The sequence below is a fragment of the Stegostoma tigrinum genome, chromosome 12, assembly GCF_030684315.1.
Source record: "Stegostoma tigrinum isolate sSteTig4 chromosome 12, sSteTig4.hap1, whole genome shotgun sequence".
NCBI classification, from domain to species: Eukaryota; Metazoa; Chordata; class Chondrichthyes; order Orectolobiformes; family Stegostomatidae; genus Stegostoma; species Stegostoma tigrinum.
The window spans coordinates 59,615,610-59,635,895 of NC_081365.1; the positions used below are offsets into that span (position 1 = coordinate 59,615,610).

Here is a 20,286-nt window from a genome sequence, read left to right on the forward strand (position 1 = left end):
TTATTTTATCCCGAAAGCTTTAGAAAAAAAGTCTAGTTAAAATTGATTTGTGGATATAGACTGGTTATTGCCAGCTCATGTTACCCTAATTGCCTTGGAAAAGGTGGCAGTGATCTACTTCTTGGACCACTGCTGTCTTATGATGGTTAAGCGTTTCCACAGTTATTAGGAAAGAAGATCCGGCAGTTAACTCAGCAACAGTGGAGGAAAAGCAATGCTATTCTGAATCAGGATATAGATAGCTTTGAGGAGAACTTTCCGATGATGGTGTGCCCAAGCATCTCCTCTTTCTTAGATTTGGAAGGTGCTGTCATTGACAGGCTGCTGCAGTTACGTTATGGATGCGAAGTACTGCTGCTGCTCTGTTGATGGTGGAGTGAGTGAATGTTGGAAGCGGTGATGGGGGAATCAGTCAAATGGGCTGCTTTGCTCTGGGTGCTGTCGACCTTCTTGAGTATTGTTGGATCTGTGCCTGTCCCGATAGGTAGACAGCATTTCTGCACACCTGTACTTTGTTGGACAGATTTTGAGAGACAGGAGGTGAGTTAATTGCCAGATAATATCTAGCTTCTGATCAGCCCTAATAGCCATTCTATTTATATGTCTGATCCATTTCTGATTCTGTCAGTGGGAGCCCCCAGGACTTAATTAGTGGAGGGTTCAGCAATAGTACTGTCACTGAATATCACAAAGTGGCAGTTAAAATCTGTTTTATTCGAGATGGTCGTTGCCTGACATTTGTGTGGCCTGTGTTCCCACTTAATCAGCTCCGGTTTGGATGTTGAACAAGTCCTGTTATATTTGGACATGGACTGCTTTAGTATCCGAGTAGTTAAAAATGAAAAATATGTGAATTTTAGTGTACTCTACACTGTGGTTTCCTTGACTATTAGTTTGAAGTTCCAGTTTACTTATCAAATACTTGTGTTGTTTGTGGTGAGAAAGAAATTGCCTGAGAGGGAAAGCCATTTAGCTGAAGGCTCTTGTGGAATCGTAGGAATTTATCTAACAATGGATTGCTGGATGTTACACAAGTGTGTGGTAGGTCCAGAGATCACGAAGAGGGACTTGTGCATCAATCACAAAAAGTTCAATAGGTAAAATAAAAACAGAAGATAGAAGCAAGAGTAGCTCATAAGGCTTTTTGAGCTTTCTTTGCCATTTCACTATTCTCATGACTGATGCTTGCAGCTTTCACCCCATGCCTTTTCGTCAGTATAGCCCAAAAAACTATATCTACCTCCTTGAAAGCATTCATTATTTTGACCTCAACTACTTTTTGTGGCAGAGAATTCCACAGGTTCACCACTCACTGGGTGAAGACATTTCTCCTTATCTCAGTCCAAAAAGACCTCCTCCATATTCTGATACTATAACCTTGGTTCTGGGCTCCCTAGTCTTCAGAAACATCTTTCCTGTATTTATCCTGTCTAGACCTGTTAGAATTTTATAGGTTTCTGTAAATCACTCCTTCAGTCTTCTAAACTTTGAATATATTCCTAACCAATTCAGGTCTCTCTTCATACATCAGTATAGACACGCTAGGAATCAGCCTGGTAGACCTTCTGCATTCCCTCCATAACTGAAATGTTCTTCCTCAGATAAGATCAAAATTATACACACCACTCCAGGTATGGTCTCACCACGGCTCTGTATGATTGCAGCAAGACTTCACTGCTTGCTGTACGTATGTGCTTGCTTTCCTGCTTTTGCTACCAAAGTAGATAACCTCGCATTTATCCACATGATATTTTATTTGCCATGTATTTTCCCACTCACTGAACTTGTCTAAATCACACTGAAGCATCTCTGCATCGTCCTCACATTTCAGTCTCCTCTCAAGCTTTGTGTCACTTGCAGTCTTGAATATGTTGCTTTTAGTTTCTTCCTCTAAATGATTTATGTATATTGTGAATGGCTGGGGTCAAAGCACTGGTCCTTGTAATATACCACTGGTCATTCAGAAATTGACCTATTTATTCGTACTCTTTGTTTCCTGTCTGCCAGACAGTTCTCTGTCCATTTCAGAGCCATGTCAAAGGAAGACAGAAGGAATATTGACCTTTATTTCGAAGGGAATGGAGTATAAAAAAAAGGTGATCATTGCTCAAATTGTACAAGGTACTAGCCAGACCACAGTTGGAATACTATGAACAGTTTTTTTCCCCTTGTCTAAGCTTAGCTGCTGTTGGCAGCAATTCAGAGAAGGTGCATCAAATTGATTCCAGGTGTGAAGGGCCTGTTTTATGAGGGAGTGTTTGAGTAGTTTGGGCCTCCATTGGAGTTTAGAAGAATGAGAAACACCTTTATTTGAAACGTATCAGATATTTCGGGAATTTGACTACAAGGTAGATACTGAGAGACTGTTTCCTCTTGTGGAAGTGCCTTGGACCAGAGGGCATAATCTCAGAATTGAGGGGTTGTACCGAAAGACAGATGAGGAATTTCTTCCATGAGGATAGTGAATCTTTAAAATTCTTTACCCGATAGAGGCTGGGACATCAGATATACTCAAGGCTGAGAGATTGATTCCCTTAATGATTAGAAATCAAAGGTGATGCATATAAGGCAAGAAAGTGGAGTTGGGGGTTAACAAATCATCTATAATCTCATTGATTTTAGAGAAGTCTTGATTGGCCTAATTCTACTTCTGCATCTTACAACGTTCAAAGTGGTCATTGAGTTTAGCAGCAAGATATTGCACAGCTTGAAGTCTCACATTTAAAATGTTAGAATTAATAAAAAAATGGAAAAAATAAAACTACTGCTATTTGAGTCTACTTTCTGGGAGACTCCATACACATGGTCTGCATTCGATAGCTGCACCATTCTTTTACACTGAAATACGTCAGCTGTACCATTAAGCTCAGTGTGTGACTCTTGACCTAATTGAACATGGTAATTGGGTTTGAATGACAGCACAATCCAATCTGAGCCTGAATGCTGCTACGTTTTTCAGATTTGTATTGATTTTAATGTGAGTAACTTTAAGAAGAAAGGGAAACTGATACTCATTGTGATTTTTTTCATTTGAATAAGAAGATCCTGACTACTTTCAGGTTTTTTTTAAATAGTTTGTTTATGGGCTTGTTATGATTAGGTCAGAAGGGAAACATGATTCCTAATTTAGCACGTTGTCAAAACCTGCTTTCAGGCTGTTTTCTTTTATCATGCTATTGAAGATCTAATTGTGGATATTTTTATGGAAAATTCTCTTCATTCTTATTGTAGAAACTGTTGAATGATCAAAAAAATTGCAATTGAATAACCATCTTTGTTTAAAATGAAAGAAGAACGTTCTTTTGTTTTATTCTGAAATATGTTGCCTGGAATGGTTCCCAAATAGATATTTGAAAAATTATAGTAGTTGTTCATCCCTTGTGCATTGTCACAAGTATTGTATGTAAGAGTCATGGATCATTGGCAACTGGAAACGAGCAACCTGTAAGTTCACAAATTGTCTCTCGGATATGTTAACTGAAATTTCTGTAGTGTTGTTCAAAGAAGAAATTGACAGTTTTCAAGTTGGACAAGGGGAACATCTCCCATTCTGTTAGAAACTATGATGCTTTGTGGCTAAAGAAATATCTTGGCTGGAATATTCCAGTTTGCTGGCAGGAAAGCCAATCCTATGAATTTCTAAGCTTCTGTTCAGTAAAGGAAAAAGTAAATGACCTGTTCACTATCCCTGACTGATCAAAGAAGACACAGAAATTATTTCCAAAAACACCCGGTGTAGTCTTCTCTGATGAAAAGTCCATATCTCAAGAAACCATTGCATAAAAGTTTTGTTTATTACTGCTTGCATCTTGAAAAGTTTGACATGCTCACTGGCTGGTTTGTAAAGTTCTGTGATTTTGGGATCAGAGTCATGTATGTACTAAGACAGTATTTGAGTATGGCTGAAGAAAGACAATTTAGCCAAAGTTTTTCCTTTTGCACTTGGTTTGTGAGAGAGGGGGAGAAATCACATTTATACTGCTTGAGAGGAGAGTTCTAATTTGTTGGCACGTGAACTCTGGGAAAAGCATTGTCCTTTCTGAGCAGCATTCAAGATCTTTGCTCCCACTGTAGTCCAACTATTTGTTCAGATTAAAACACTAATTGCGATAAGTTAATTCTGTTGATATTACATCAGATTCCAGTGTACATAGGGGAGAATGTTGCGTAATGATTATTCAGAATACATAGGGAAGGATGTGTAACCACAATACAAACTTAAAACATTTGGAAAGTGAACCAGAGGCTGGATGAAGACAAACGTTTTGTATTGAGTGACGTCTGAGGATCTTTGAATTTCTACAGTGCATCTTGTAGCCAATACACACTGCTGCTACTGAGCATTGATAGTGGAGGGAGTGGATGTTTGTGGACGTAGAGTTAGTGATGCATGTGGGTGCGGCGGAGCCAATCAAGCAAGCTTCTTTGTCCAGTCGTTTCTTGAATGTTGGAGCAGTACGCATCCAGGCAGCTGGTAGGGAATATTCCGTCACATTCCTGATTCGTACTTTGTAGATGGTGGACAGGCTTTCAGGAGTCAGCAGGTAATTACTCACTGCAGTAGACCTGGCCTCTGACCTGCAGTTGTAGCTACTGTGTTTATGCAGCAACTTTGTTTGATTTTCTGGACAATAGTAACTCCAAAGATGTTGGTAGTGGGGAATTCAGTGATGATGACACCATTTTATGTCAAGGAATGATATTTAGTTTGTTGAGATGTCATTGTTTAGCGTTTCTGTGCCGCAGATGTTACTTGTCAGCACAGGTCTGGACATCGTCCAGAGCTTGTTGCATTTGAAAATGGATTGTGTTAGTATCTTGGGAGTTGTGAATGGTGCTAAACATTGTGCAATCATCAGCAGTCATCCCCACTTCTCACCTTACGATGGAGGGAAGGTCACTGTTGAAGCAGCTGAAGATGTTTAGGCCTAGCACAGTACCCTGAGGAACTCCTGCAGGGATCTCCTGGCACTAAGATAACTGACCCCAACAACCACAACCATCTTGCCTATGTGCCAGGTGTGACTTCAGCCAGCAGAGAGTTTGCCCCTGGTCACCATTGATTACAGTTTTGCTCAGGCTCCTTGATGGTGCACTCAGTTGAATGCAGCCTTGATATTCAGGGCTGTTACTCTCATGTCATCTCTGGAAACTGGTTTTTTTCCATGTTTGAACCAAGGCCGTAATGAGGTCAGGAGCTGGTGGAATCCTAAGTGAGCAGGTGATTGCTGAGCAAGTGCTGCTTAATAGCACTGTTGATGACACCTTCCATCACTTGACTAATAATTGTGAGATTAGTGGAACAATAATTGGCTAGGTTGGATTTGTCCTGCTTTTTGAGTCTTGGACACACACTTGGGCAATTTTCCACATTGTTGGGTAGATACCAGTGTTACAGCTGTCCTAGCAGAGCTTGGCTAGGTGAGTTGTATGTTTTGGAGCAAAAGTCTTCAGTACTTCTGCTTGAATGTTGTTAGGGCCTACAGACTTTGTATTATCCAGTGTCTCCAAACACTTATTGATATCACATGGAATGAATTGAACTGGATGATGACTGGGATCTGTATTGCTGGGGACCATCAAAAGGAAGCCAAGACAGATCATCCACCTGACAGTTCTGGCTCAAATGCTCCAGCCTTATATTTTGCACTGATGTGTTGGGTTCTTCTGTCATTGTGGATGAGGATATTGGTGAGGCCAAATTCTTTGAGTTGTTTAATTGTCCACTACAGTTCATGACTGGATGTGGCAGGAGCTTAGATCTGATCTGTAGGTTCTCAGCTGTTGGAATCTTAGCTCTGTCTGTCACTTGCTGCTTATATTGTTTGGCATGCAGGTAGTCCGTGTGGTCGCTTCATCAGGTCGACACTTCATTTTTAGGTATGCCTGGTGCTGTTCCCTGGCATGCCCTCCTGCACACACTCCGAACCTGGGTTTATCCCCTGGCTTGACAATAGTGATTGAGTAGGAGATATGCCAGGCCATGAGGTTTAAGATTGTGCTGGAGTACAGTTCTGCTGTTGATGGTCCACAGTGCCTTATGGATGCCCAGTCTGGAGTTGCTAGACCTGTGCAAAATCTGCCCATCTAGAACGGTGATAGTGCCACCCAACACAATGCAGGTTTTATTCACTTTGAAGGTAGAACTTTGTCTCCAGGAGGACTCTGTTGGTCACTCTGACTGTCATGGACAGATGCACATGCAGAGGGCAGATTGGTGAGGATGATGTCAAATATGCTTACCCATTTCACTGATTGCCTCAACACCTGCCGCAGACCTAGTCTAGCAGCTGCGTCCTTTTGTACCCAACAGTTCGATCAGTAGTGCTGCTGCTGAGCCACTCTTGGTGTTGGATGTTGAAAGTGCATTTCTGCCCTTGCCATCCTCAGTTCCTTCCTCCAATTCTTGTTCAACATGGAGGAGTAATGGTTCATCAGTTGACAGAGGATGGTATGCTTCCTTGCCTATGTCTAACCTGAAGCCACAAGACTTTACGGGGTCCAGAGTCAATGTTGCAAGCAACTCCCTCCCAACTGTATACCATTGTGCCACCATCTCTGGAGGGTCTGTCCTACCAGTGGGCCAGGCCATATCCAGGCATGGTGATAGTGGTATCTGAGACATTGTTTCCAAGGTATGACTCCATGAGTATGTGAGACTGGCTGTCAAATTTCAATAAGGAATACTCTGCATCATTGACATGGCCACTCTGCCATTTTCATTTTCTGTGCCGAAGTTGATGCCAGGTGGTCCATCTGGTTTTGTTTCTTTATTGAGACTACATAGTGTTTGATCAGACTGAGTGGCGTGCTAGGCCATTTCAGACCGCAGTTGAGAGTCAACCACATTGCTATGGAGTCTGGAGTTACATATATGCCAGACCAAGTGAGGATGGCAGGTTTCCATGCCTAAAGGACATTAGTGAACCACGTGGGTTTTCTGACAATAGTCGTCAGTAGAATGTTAATTTCAGATGTGTTTTAAATTGAATTCAAATTCCAACTTCTGTCATGGTGGGATTTGAACCTAGTTCCCCAGAAATTAATAGCTTATTGACAGTGGATTTAAAAATAGATGAATATTTCGCCAAACTACCACTAGGCAGTCGCCGCCTTACTAGTTCCATGTTTAGTATTGGTGTAATTGTTTTAGGAGCAGATGGTGTGGATTTATACTTCAAGGTGGGAAAGTTAGATGTTTTAACTCTTCAAATTGCACAGTAACAACGTATGAGTGATTATCACTGTTCAAAATTTATATATTACACTGAACATAATAGCCCATTTGGATAGCAGAATAGCTCTGTTATAATAGTGAATGAGAAATTTTATAGACATGTTCAGTATTAGAACATTAGTATCCCATTGGATAATTTCAGTCTTGTCTTCCACAAATAAGTTAGTGAATGATTTTACTTAACATACTTCTTTGTGTTTATTCTTCAGGAAATCAAAGTGGAACTGCAGCACATACTCCCTTAATGAGTGTACAGCCACCAAGCCCTGGTCTGTTGGGTGCACGACCTGGTTTAATACCACTGCAGCGGCCCCCTGGAGTTCCACCACCTCATCTGCAAAGGTTTCCTGTTGCTCCACCACGTCCCCTGCTACCACATTTGTTACATAGGGGCCCACCACCTCCAGGGCCAGGAGGATATGGAGTGCCTCCACCTCATGCCATGCGTGGTCCCTTTCCACCCCAGAATGTTTTTGGTCGCCCTGGTGTGGCTGAGGATAGAGATGGAAGGCAATTTAGGAATGACAGGCATGGATTTCCTCCAGGAAGAGATCGAGACCAGGATCAGCGCTTTGGCAGATCAGATTTCAGAAATCGCCCTTTTGGTGGAAACCGTAATGAAAATGATCGTTATGGAAATCGTCATGAAGATAGGGATCACGATCGTCATAGTGGTGGACGTGAAAGAAGGGAATGGGGGAGAAGAAGCTCTGAACGGGAGAGACACAGAGACTCAGAAGAAAGGAATAGGCGATCAAGTGGACATAGGGATCGTGATTCACGAGACAAAGAATCTCGCAGGGATAGAGAAATGGATCAACGAGGAAAGGAGAAGCCTGAAGAAACTGATCAGGGCAATGAAAAGAACCACAAATCTAATGGCGACACACAAGAAGAAATAATGAAACAGTCAGATGTGATCCCAGTTCCCGAATCTGCTAAAGGAGAATCTGATTCATCGAGCATGAATTTGAAAGCTGCAGGAATGGTGGGATTGGAGCCTACCTCAAGTAATCAACTTGATACAAAAGATTCAGGTGCATCTGATGAGGCTCAGTGATAGAAACTAATTGTAATAAACACATGATGTGGTAGTAATTGATGTATACACCACATTATTGTGCTATGAAGCTTTAGAGTTGTATAAAAAAATGATGTATAAAGTATTGCTTCTGCTATCCCACAGTCCTGTCTAGTTTTAAAGTTTTAAGCAAATCGTTTGCTTTCCCCAGTATTCAGAATGACATACGATTTACTTCGAAGGCTGAACACCCAACGACCAGGGAAGAAAAAAATCAGATTTTTGCTGTACGTTTTTAAAACTTTGACATAAGGTAGAAGTGCTTTCTATTCTTTTTTAATTTAAAAACATAACAAGCGGTGAAAGCTCCTCCAAAAGTTGAGCTTAGGGATTTGTTTTTAATAAACTCTATTTTCTTAACAAACTTTAGAGCGTGTGATATTCTTCCTCGGACTTGTGGAGAAAAGAATGTCATGGGATGGAAGAATAAGGCTGTGAAACACCCTAAAGTTTGATATTTTCTATATGGGAAGCAAGTCTAAATTAGACTCTCATTAGTATGCATTCTTTTAAAAAAAATTGAAATTGTTTTTGAACAACCAACCAGAGCCCGAAACAGATTGCTTTGCAAAGTGTATTATAAAAATATTAGTGTATTTCACTGGTGATGTATAGAAAACTTATAAAGTTGCCCACTGAAGATCAGGAAACAAATGGTCTGAACAGTACTTTGTTTTAGAATGTTTCTTGAAAGTTTATCTGTTCTTTTCCCTTAAATACAGACTGTTTCTTAAAAGTAACAGTTTTCCTGTTTTCTTCTGTTTTGGATGCTAATGTAGTTGTAAAAAAGTATCACATGTTGACTGTTCTAACAATAGACATCAATATTAACAGCTGGGTTAATGAATGTTGTTTAGATTTAATATATGGCTGTGTAACTTGTTTTAACCATAAAAATATCATGGAAATTATTCACCCACTTGTTTATACAAAATAGCATTATGGCTCGTTCAAAGTTTCATGTTATTTCCACCTTATCTCAGGACAAAGAGTAAGATTCTGCAGTGAATTCTGTTTAAATTGTTAATGCTCCATTCGTAGTCAGAAAATAAGTGGTCTTTTTCTAAATGAAATGGATTTTAGATGAGCAATTTACTTTTAGTAGATTTAAGCATGTGCTCATGCAATAGAATATGTGAATGATAACAGTTTTAAGTCTTCTTGCTTGTTTTGAATATGTTAGAAAATGGGAATTTCAGTGCTTCACATCTCGTAAGCATAAATTACCTACCTCACGATGAAAATTCATGACATGTTGGTACCTTGGAGGTTGGTATTACACTATTTCACTCACTTGCAGAATATTGGAAGAAACTTTTCTTGGAAGAAACTTGTCCATTTTCTACTGTTATTAGCATATTTTTCTTTTTGTTGATTTTGCACATGCTTATGGTGTGTGATATTACTGTTGAGTTGGAAACTCCTTTCAAGGGACTCACCACTTTCATTGCATTAAGATACAAAGCAGTGATCAGTCTGCTTTGCTTCATTCATAGAGGAGTATTTCTGCTGTTTGCTATTTACAATGAAATACATGTGCAAAAAATAAGGAACAGTAGGAAATTGTGAAATTCCTTTGGTTCCAGTCTCAAACATCATATTTGTTCATTGCTCATTGGAATTTGACCATTGATACTCCTGCTTCTAAGTTAAGGTTGTGGGTTGAGGCACCACTTCAGCTTATGAGTATCTAATCTATATACTCACTTTCACTGCAGTATTGAGTGCTGGCTACGGATTAGACTTGGTGTTACTGTACTGGCCATCAGTTTTGTGGCAACCTCCAGCACCAAAAATGGAGTGTAATCCATGTACAGCTTGGCGCTCATGTTTCACAACAGCCTCCGTAGTTTAATTTAAATTACTTTGGGAGCTCCCAAATATGAGCAGCAATATATGAATGTAAGTTCTATTAGGCATGGTGTGACATCGAACTGAGAATGTTAGGAAGATGTTTGGTTCTGTGTCTACAGGCTACTCAAAGTAATTACAAGCCAACATCTTTGCACCTCGTAGAGTGTAATTTTCATTTGGCAGAGATAAAAGGTTGGTATTCACCTAATGGGTTATGCACTCCCAACAGTGGTTTGTTTACATAACATGAATTTTCTGAACATGCATTTTCATGTTTGGTCATGGTTTGTAATCTTAGTTTTAAATTTTGCAGGCTATATTCAACACTGTTTCTAATGATCTTAAAGTCTTACATTGTCACTTACAAAAAGTTTTTGTGACTGTGTGATTTGCATTCTGTGTTTTGGGTTTATTAGTAGATCTGCGTGATTTACGATTGTATAAAATAGGATACGTAATGCAAAAAAAATTTGCAGTCATGAGTGTTGCAAAATCAGGTCCAACTGGAATTTGAATTGGAGAACATCAGAGACCAACTTCTGCAACAGACTTCAAATCTGACCATGGCTTACTCAGTCATGTTCAGGAGACATGGTTACAGATAAGCAATGAGATGCTCCTAGGTTCAGTTTAGTCTGAAGCATCCTGAACAAAGTTTATCTCTGTAGCTGAGTCTACTGTCCACTGAGAATCCTAAGTATAATTTATCTTAACATTATGATTGTATATTTTGATCCTTTGTCAAAATAGTAGTTCAGTACTTCCGTGGATTCCTCTCTTAATTCCCTTTCCATTTTGATGAGTTGATATTTGTCCTCAGAATTATAACCTTATATTTGTACTTCTAAACCAATCCTCCCCAATTTTCAATCAAAAATCCATTTCATTGCTGTGCTTTACTTGTGGATATCACTGCCTTGGTCAATATTTATTGATTTGGGGTTGTGATTTTGGCCCTCAAAGCAGTTTGCTACAAAGATTGGGCTTAGTCAGCCACATCTGACATTAAAAACCAACAATAGAATGGGAATGGAGAGCAGCAGTCATGGTATATGTCAGTCTTAAGAATATGTCTTTTCTAAAAAAAAAGGGTTCTGCAGCAGCATTTGAGAGAATTACATGGGAGATTAAAGAGGAGGGCTACTGAGGTTGTCATCTCCAGATCACCTTCAGTGTCACATGCTACTGAGTGTAGGAATAGTGAGTACAGAAAAATAGCTCAGTTAAGCACATAGTTAAAGGGATGGTGCAGGACTTCAGGTTCTTGGATTATTGAGACAACTTCTGGGGTAGGTGTGAGCTATACAAGCTGGATGGATGCACTCGACCGGAATGAGTCCAGTATCCTTGCTGGGAGGTTTTAAGCTAACACAGCAGGAAGACGAGGCAGAGTAGATTTGAAGGCAGGAGCAAAGTTCAGTCAGATGCTAGAATGCTGGGGCATTGCATTATTCAGGAAACCATGAGGGAGTACGTTCTTGAAAACTTGAGACCATCTTGGTATAACTTGGGAATAAAAAAAAAGCCAGCACCTTACTGGGATTTACACTGTAGGGTCCCCTAACATTTGAAAGAATTAGAGGAGCAGATGTGAAAGCAAATCAGAAAGGTGTGAGACAAACTAGTGATAGTTGTAGGGCGCTTCAACTTTGCTAATATTAACTGGGATTGCCTAAGTGTAAAAGGATTATATGGGGTGGAATTTGTCCCAATATATAGACAATTGTGCTGGACGTAATCCGAAGGAATGAAGTTGGTCAAGTGATTGAAGTTACAGTGGATGAGCATGTTTGGGATAGTGATCATAATATGTTTCAAAGTTATTATGAGAAGGGCAGAAGTTAGTGCAGAAATGTCTAAATTGGGGAAGGCCAATTTCAACATCATTTGACAGGGTCTGGCAAACGTAGACTGGGCGCAGCTACTTGCAGATAAGTCTACATTTGGAAAGTTGGAGTCTTTTGAAAGTGGTATAGTGAGAATTTAGGACCAATATGTACCTCTTACAGCTGAGGGCAGCAAGTCCAATGAATCCTGGATGTCAAGAATTTTATAAAGAATAAGAAGGAAGCATGTGTTCGGTATCACACGTTAAAAACAGGGGAGGCCCTTCAGAAGTTTGGACAGTGCAGGAGATTGCTTAAGGAGGAAATTAGGAGAACAGAGTCGTGCAGTTGATATGGTTTATGTGGCTTCAATAAAGCCTTTGGACACATGAAAGACTGGTCGAAATGGTAGAGCCCATGGCTTCTGAGGCAAGTTGAAAACTGAATCCAAATGTTTTCACAATTAGGAGGCAAAATTAATGTGAAGAGTTGTGTTTGAAAATTGGAAGCCTGAGCCAGCAGTATACCACAAGGTGAAGAAGGAACAAAGGTGCTTGCCTTTGTTTGCCAGGGCATAAAATATAAGAGTGAGTCTTGATACAACTTTATAAGATATTGGTTGAGCCACATGGAATACTGTGTGCAGTCCTGTTTGCCACACTATTGTAAGGATGTGATTACGGCAGAGATTCACTAGGATGTTGCCTGGCCAGAAAACTCTGTTAAGAAGAGAGACTGGATAGGCTAGGTTTATTTTCTTTAGAGCAGAGGAGACTGAGGGAATCTGGTAAGAGGTGTACAGAAATATGAGGAGCATAGAATAGATTGTGAGAATCTTTTTTTCATGGCAGATAAATTGAAGGCTGGAGGGCAGAAGTTTAGAGTTAGGAGTACGTGGTTTAGAGATCAGGATATGAGTTTCCTTCGTGCAGTAAGTGGTAAATATGTGGAACATAATGCCTGAGAAACTGTAGAAACAAGTATTCTAGCAACATTAAACCAGCATCTAGATGATTGTTTAAAATGCTGCAATATAGTAGGCTATGGAACAAGCGCAGGTAAATGGGATTTACACAGTTTAGTGTTTTCTGGCATAGATTTGGTGGACTGAAAGGCCTGTTTCTATCCTGTGAGACTGATCAGACCAGTATTTGCTGTTGTAAAGGATATTAATGAAGTAAATCAATTTTTAACAATTCAACAACTTTATGATTACTGATCTAATTTGTAAACTGCCACAACCTTGGGCAACTGTCTGTGTGGAGTTTGCACATTCTTCCTGTGTCTGCGTGGGTTTCCTCTGGGTGCTTTGATTTCCTCCCATAGTCCAAAGTTGTGCAAGCTAGGTGGATTGGCCACAATAAATTGTCCATAGTGTTCAGGGGTGTGTAGATTAGGTGCTTGTGAGGAATGGTTCTGGGTGGGATGCTCTGAGGAGCAATGTGGACTTGTTGGGCTGAGAGGCCTGTTTCCACAGAGTAGGGATTCTTTGATTAATGAGCTTAGATCTATTTCATGGATTACTAGTCCAGTAATACGACAGCTAGCCTATCGTACCCTAAAAGAAATGGTAAAAGTTCTTGTACATGCCAAGTTCTCATCTTGTTGTCATCAAATCAGGCCTTCTGTATTTTGGGTGTTATATCCATCTTGCATCTACAAGATGAGAGCATTTGTGATAACACTGTTCATTTTCTGTAAACGAATGCTTTGTTCCTTATTTGCTGTGTTTGTATCCCAAGCAAGATGATCACTCCTCACACTAAGATGTCTGCTTTAAAAAATCATAGAAATTACTTAATTATCCTCATGTTGGAAGCTGTGTACATCCATGATTGTCAGTACAGTTTGACACAACATGAAATTGTCATGTAACCATGGACTCAGGCTTGAGCACATGGATTTTTTTTAACAGCTCTTGACATGTTAAAGTCACTGAATGCACACAAACAGTTACAGATATTATCCTTTTACAGGCTACATCTGTGGACTGAAATTGAAGGTTTATCCACTAAATACTAGTATACTTCTCTTCCTAAAAAGCAGCCATTGGTTTGACACCTTACGCTAATATATTAAAATAAATTTTAACTATTGCAGTTATACTGTTATAGAATGCCAACTGATTCTAATTTATTTTTAAAAAGCGTTTACGGAAATTTTTTTGTCGTCTTGACAATATTTGTACAAAAATGTTCTATCGGCTTCAATCTTGTGGGTAAATATTTCAGGATTTTTATCTTAAACACTTTATTAGAAGAACAGCTTGCATACATGACTCAAAATATAGTCCAAGTTCTTAATCTCCATTTTGGCAGGGTGCATGCTTTAGAATTTTGTCTGCTCCCATTCCTGGATTTAAATACGTCTTATCCCGTTGATGCACAAGCACGACTGTTGTGGGTGTAAAAAGAATTAACTGGATTGGGAGTGATAATGGGAACTGCAGATGCTGGAGAATGCAAGATAATAAAATGTGAGGCTGGATGAACACAGCAGGCCCAGGAGCACAAAAGCTGACGTTTCGGGCCTAGACCCTTCATCAGAGAGGGGGATGGGGTGAGGGTTCTGGAATAAATAGGGAGAGAGAGAGAGAGGTGGACCGAAGATGGAGAGAAAAGAAGACAGGTGAAGAGGAGAGTATAGGTGGGGAGGTAGGTAGGAGATGGAGCACCATCCCCCGAGCACCAAACAAACACAGTGGTAGTATCGCCGAGGCCAAATGCCAACTCTCCGACACCACCTTCTACCGCCCCCTCGATCATGACCCCAACCCCGAGCACCAAACAAAATACCTACTAACCTCATCCCACCTCCTTGACCTGTCCGTCTTCCCTGGACTGACCTATCCCCTCCCTACCTCCCCATCTATACTCTCCTCTCCAACTATCTTCTTTTCTCCATCTTTGGTCCACCTCCCCCTCTCTCCCTATTTATTCCAGAACCCTCACCCCATTCCCCTCTCTGATGAAGGGTCTAGGCCCGAAACATCAGCTTTTGTGCTCCTGAGATGCTGCTGGGCCTGCTGTGTTCATCCAGCCTCACATTTTATTAACTGGATTGGGAGATGGGAACAAAGATTGGGATTGAATGATCCTGTCACAAAAAACTTCAAAAACCTAATTCTACTTAGAATTTGAAATGAAACATAGCCACATCTTCTAATCATATTTTTGTCACTCAGCCATTTTTTTCTGCTGAAGAGCTTCATCCAGTATACGGCTATGAAAGTGTTGTTTTTCCATGTCATGTCCTCAACCAGGAGAATCAAGCTGTCTGTTTCCACATACATAACATTCCATGACTTTGCCCCTATCTGAGCTTAACTACTGTAACACACTTAATACTGCTAGACTTGACTACTCTAGCATTGCTCTCGACCTCCCTTATTCTATCTTCCGTAAACTTGAAATATGCACATACGCTTGAGTTAAATTGCATTGCCATTCATCTCCTGCATATGCATCACAAATAACTGAGAACAGTTAGATAACCAGATGTTCTAGTACAGTAGAAAAAATGGGATGCATCTCTGAAACTGAACTAAAAGGATTGAATGCCAAGAGAGCACCTGTCCATTGGAGACAGTTATTAAATAATATGTGCTGTTTGGATGTTGCTAGTTTGAACCTGGGGATTTTCTAGGAATTGCAGCTTGTGGGTGTGGACTGCTTCAGTAAATGATGAGCTGTTAAAGGATCAGAACTATCAGCAGCTGTTACAGCATGTGCTTGCTATGACATACATTGGCTCCCAATTGGTCCTTTAACTGTAAAATTCTTACCTGTTTACAAATCCTTCTTTGCCTGATTTGTATCGTCTTTAGTAAATTTCTTGAAGCCCTCTAATTGTGAGTGCACAAAAGGCTAAAATTATCATCATTTCACCATTGATGGCTGTTGTCTTAATTGCCTAGGCACCTACTTCACCTCCAGGGATTCCTCTCCTGTATTTCTCTGCTGCTTCACTTTCATTTCATTTGAAAACCTACCTCATCATACAACAGTTTAGTCATCTGATCTGTTTGTGCCTTGGTGGCATTCTTGTATTTATAATGCTCCCTTGAAGTGTCTTGGGAATTGATATTATCTGGGAGGCTTTACATACCTCTTGCTGAATGAACAAGAACTCTTATCTGATTACAGTTGCCTGGTAAGGAGAATATTGCAGCTTGAAATAGGATTATGCACGATTTGATTACTCAGCATGTTTTGTGTTTCTGACTTCATTCTTCCTCACTACCCTGGCATATGCTGACGTGATTTGCTGCTGTGAAAAAGACTCTTACAAAAGGAAAAAAACCCAACAAAGCTGTGGATGTTGGAAAATCTCAGCAGGTCTGGTGAAGAGAAATCAGAGTTAATGATTTGCATCAAATGATGCTTCTTCAGAACTTATAACAAAAACATTAATTGATTTCTGTCCACAGCTGCTAACCAGACTTGCTGAGATTTTCCAGCAATTTGTTTTTGTCTTGGATTGGGAAATTTGGTGGCTTCCAGAATTGGCTGTTTTGCACTTAGTGAGTGATGGAGTATATGAGAATGTCTTGAATTATTTTTGGATGGAAATTTGTTGCTTTGGATTTTTATAAATGAAACACTACTGAATTTGTGAAATTGCATACCTTTGGAAAATTGTCTCCATGATTAAATATATCTTAACTCCACTTAAGCTTGACCAGATCTACGTTATCTGTATTTCTGTCTTGGCTCAGTTCACAGCTTGTGGGTTGATTTGAGTTTGTAATTTTCTCAACTTGAAGGTTGTAGGTTCAAGTCACATCTGAAGACCTGAGCACTGCAATGAAGGTTTGCACTGCCACTGAGGAATAGTCGAATGCCGCACAACTAGAGGTGCTATGTTGTGGTTGATGCATTAAATGTAAGCACACCCTGCCCTCTCAGGTAGAAGTTAAGACATTTTGAACAGTTGTGTTTGTGTCATGCAAAAATTGACTGCTGGATCTCCTATATTACAGTTGTGGTACTTAAGTGCTGCATTGGCTTTGGGATGACTTTTGGTCATGAAAAGTATTATCTAAATGAATTTTTTTTACGTGGAACTTTGTTTTATATTCATTTGCTACAGATTCTATGGCATACGGATGTCGTTAATGACTAGCAGTATCAAATCACGATCCAAACTTTTAAAAAGACTGCAAAAAATGCGAAAACCAAGTCGGGCACAATTTGTTTTCTCGTAGTCAGCAGGAACTTAAAACAAGCGCAAGGTTGACAAGAATAATGGTCTCAGATAATTTTCTTAAGTCACCTGCTCACTTTATAATTCTTTGAGAAATATTGTGTCAATCATGGAGAATTATTATGACAAATCATCTGTTTCAGAGCAGTAACATAGCCATATACTAGAGATGTATACCTTTTATATGTTAGAAGTCACATGACACCAAGTTATCGTCCAACAGGTTTATTTGAAATGACAAACTTTTGAAGCACTGCTCCTTTGTCAGGTGAAAGCTTAAATGGTTTGCTTTATTGTACTACAAAACCTTTGCAGATGAGTCAGAAAGATTCAGCATGAAGGACTGCAGGGTCCTGGAAGTTCCCCAGAGTAAACAAGTTATTGGTTCATATTTAAATTAACAAATCAGTGCAGTTCTTCGAGTGTTGTAGCTGCTCTCTACAATGAATGTTCAGTTAAGACTTGTGTGTACTTTCAGATGTATGTTGTCAAAAAACAAAGGAATGCTGGCATTCATCCTTAGATCTTGTAGTTTCTAATCAACCTGTTTCTATACACCTCTGGAGCAGGTGGGACTTAGAACCAGGCCTTCTAATTCAAAGGTGGAGTCACTATCACAACACCACAAGAGCCTTTTATGTATATCCTCAAAATGGATGCACAAATTGGCTGCCACAATTCCTACAAAACAATGAGTGATGACTTCAAAAAAAATTGTTATCCATGGGATATTTTGAAGTTATTATAATACACAAAATCCTTCTACTGGTGACTACATTTCAAAAATATGCATACCTGATTAATTAGCATGGAGAAACTTGAATCTGGTAGCATCTTTGGAGGAAAAAAATGTTGACCCTGCATCAGAATTGAAAGCAATGGGAAATGGTATTTAAGCAGATTGAGGGAAGGAATAAAGGGGGAAGACGAATATTGAATGGATGGAGACTGTAGGGGTGGGTGCGCTGCTGGGAGGAAAAAGCAGATAATGGGATTGCTGCTGAAAATCTGGGTGCCAACAGGAAGTGTGAATGGCTGAAAGGTGGGTTGGTTCTGCTGGCAATGACCCATGCAGAACAAGATATGGGGAATCTAGTTAATGAACAAGGAGGAAGGCTCTGAAATGGGCTCAAAGTCCCCAAGCAGATTAAGTGGTGTTCCTCCAACTTTCATCGAGCTTCACTGGACCACTGAAGTGGAATTGAGAAATACTGGCACGGAAACACACTGGTGTATGGAAGTGGCAAGCAACTGGAAACATTGATCACTTTTACAGGTGGAGCGGAGGTGCACAGGGTCAGTGTTTTGTCACGCCAATTGGCACCACTCAGCACATTTACTGCACTCATTTGGCTGCTTCCCCTTTCAGTACTGTCTCCATCTGTACTACTCATTTTTCTTTCCCCTCCCTTTTCACCACTATTTCCCACATGCTTTCAATTCTGATGAACTGGACTTCAAACATTTAACTTTTTCTCTCCACAAATGCTGCCATCACTGCTGCATTTCTCCAGCATTTAATAATAATAAATGATGACCCTGCCTCCTCCGGCTTCTGAGGATGAGTACCAAAGTCACTAAAAAAAAGTTCAACCTTACAAAACTAAGCTGCCTACTTCACTGGTATCTCATCCACCATGTTTGCTTTCTACCACTATATGTGTACCATTCACACACTGCACTGCAACAGCTCATCAATGCTCTTTCAACATCAACTTCAAAATCCAGAATCTCTACTGCACAGAAGGGGAAGAGCGGCAAGTGTGTGGGCACATAATCACTGGAAGATCCCTGACAAGTAGCTTTGCAAAAATCACTTCCTTGGTATTCGTAAACTTGGAGCAATAATGCACACCAAACCATTGCCAGGATAATGACACATTTGATGGAAACCTAATGAAGAAAAGGGAAAAGACCAAGCTGGATGATATCCAAAAAGGTTTAATGCACTACATTAATCATAGCCTGATTTGGGGATAAAATGTAAATTTATAAAAAAAGCAAGCTACTGACACATTAAATCATGAAACAAGCTTTCAAGAAAACAAGCATATTGAAATCTATGATCTTCACAAGCTCCAGTTTTCAGCTAAAGTAGAGATATCAAAATTAATTGTTTCAAAAGAAAGTTAACAGGCCTGAATGACCTCAAGGAACATAATTTCTTCATGCCAAATCTCAAGTTTAAACCTTGCAGTTAACTTGTGCCTAAAAACTCCAAACAAACAAATCCAAATATGCAGACTACATTAATGTGTCCATTAGCAATTAATGCCAGTATATTTTCCAAGTAGATTTCATATAGATCACAGAGGTTGGGCCTGAAGGATGATAAACTTGAATTGTAATATGCTTTTGTAATACGCTACTGCTTTCAATAATGAATTTTTTAACCATTACCACTTATAAAATTAAACAACGTTCTTTCGTATTCATCCATAATAGTAAATATTGCTTGAAACAAAGTTGTGGGTTAGTTACACTAAAGGTTGAAGCTCAAAATTGTCAAACTCCATATTGCCAAAGTGCTACACTATGAACAATGCAGTCTCTTGGAGGAGGTATGAAGTCCTGTGTTTTACGTAAAACAGAAGAATCCACAGCCCTATTTTGAAGATGAGCATTTTAATCCGTATTACTGAGCTTTTGAGAATTATCCCAATGGAATTTGTACAGCCTTACTGTGTGTATGCCACATTTCTTGTATTACAACAGGAACTGCACACCGGTGGGACCTCAGTGGCTTAAAACTTTAATTCAGGATGCAGCAATGTAAAGCTCCTTACATCCCTGCTACTAATCACTAATCAAGAAAATTTTGAAAAAAAACTGAGGACAGATTGATGGATAAAATTAAGGTAGACAGTCATTACTGACTCAATTTTAAACAGACTGAATACACCTTTTTTTTGCAAAAATACAAATGCTTAGGGAAGTTGAAGTCTCACCTGCCCCAAAGGAGTGTGACAACATTTCTGAACAGGTTAATTAGAAAATATCTAGAAGCTTTAGAAAATTTGAGAACAAAATAAGCACCAAAATTAATTGTTTCAAAAGAAAATCAGCAACTCTGATTAAACAAC

General features: G+C 39.7%; 1 protein-coding gene across 3 annotated transcripts in view; it reads left to right on the plus strand.

Moving 5' to 3' along the window:
* Positions 1–9,229, plus strand: part of scaf4a (SR-related CTD-associated factor 4a) — an 87,145-nt gene extending 77,916 nt beyond the window's left edge. For all 3 annotated transcript variants that reach the window (XM_048540421.2, XM_048540418.2, XM_048540419.2), the window contains one exon: positions 7,447–9,229. In XM_048540421.2, coding sequence (XP_048396378.1) covers positions 7,447–8,297 — 851 coding nt within the window. In that variant the 3' untranslated portion in view covers positions 8,298–9,229. The remainder of the gene's footprint in view (positions 1–7,446) is intronic.
* The last annotated feature ends 11,057 nt before the right edge of the window (positions 9,230–20,286 follow it).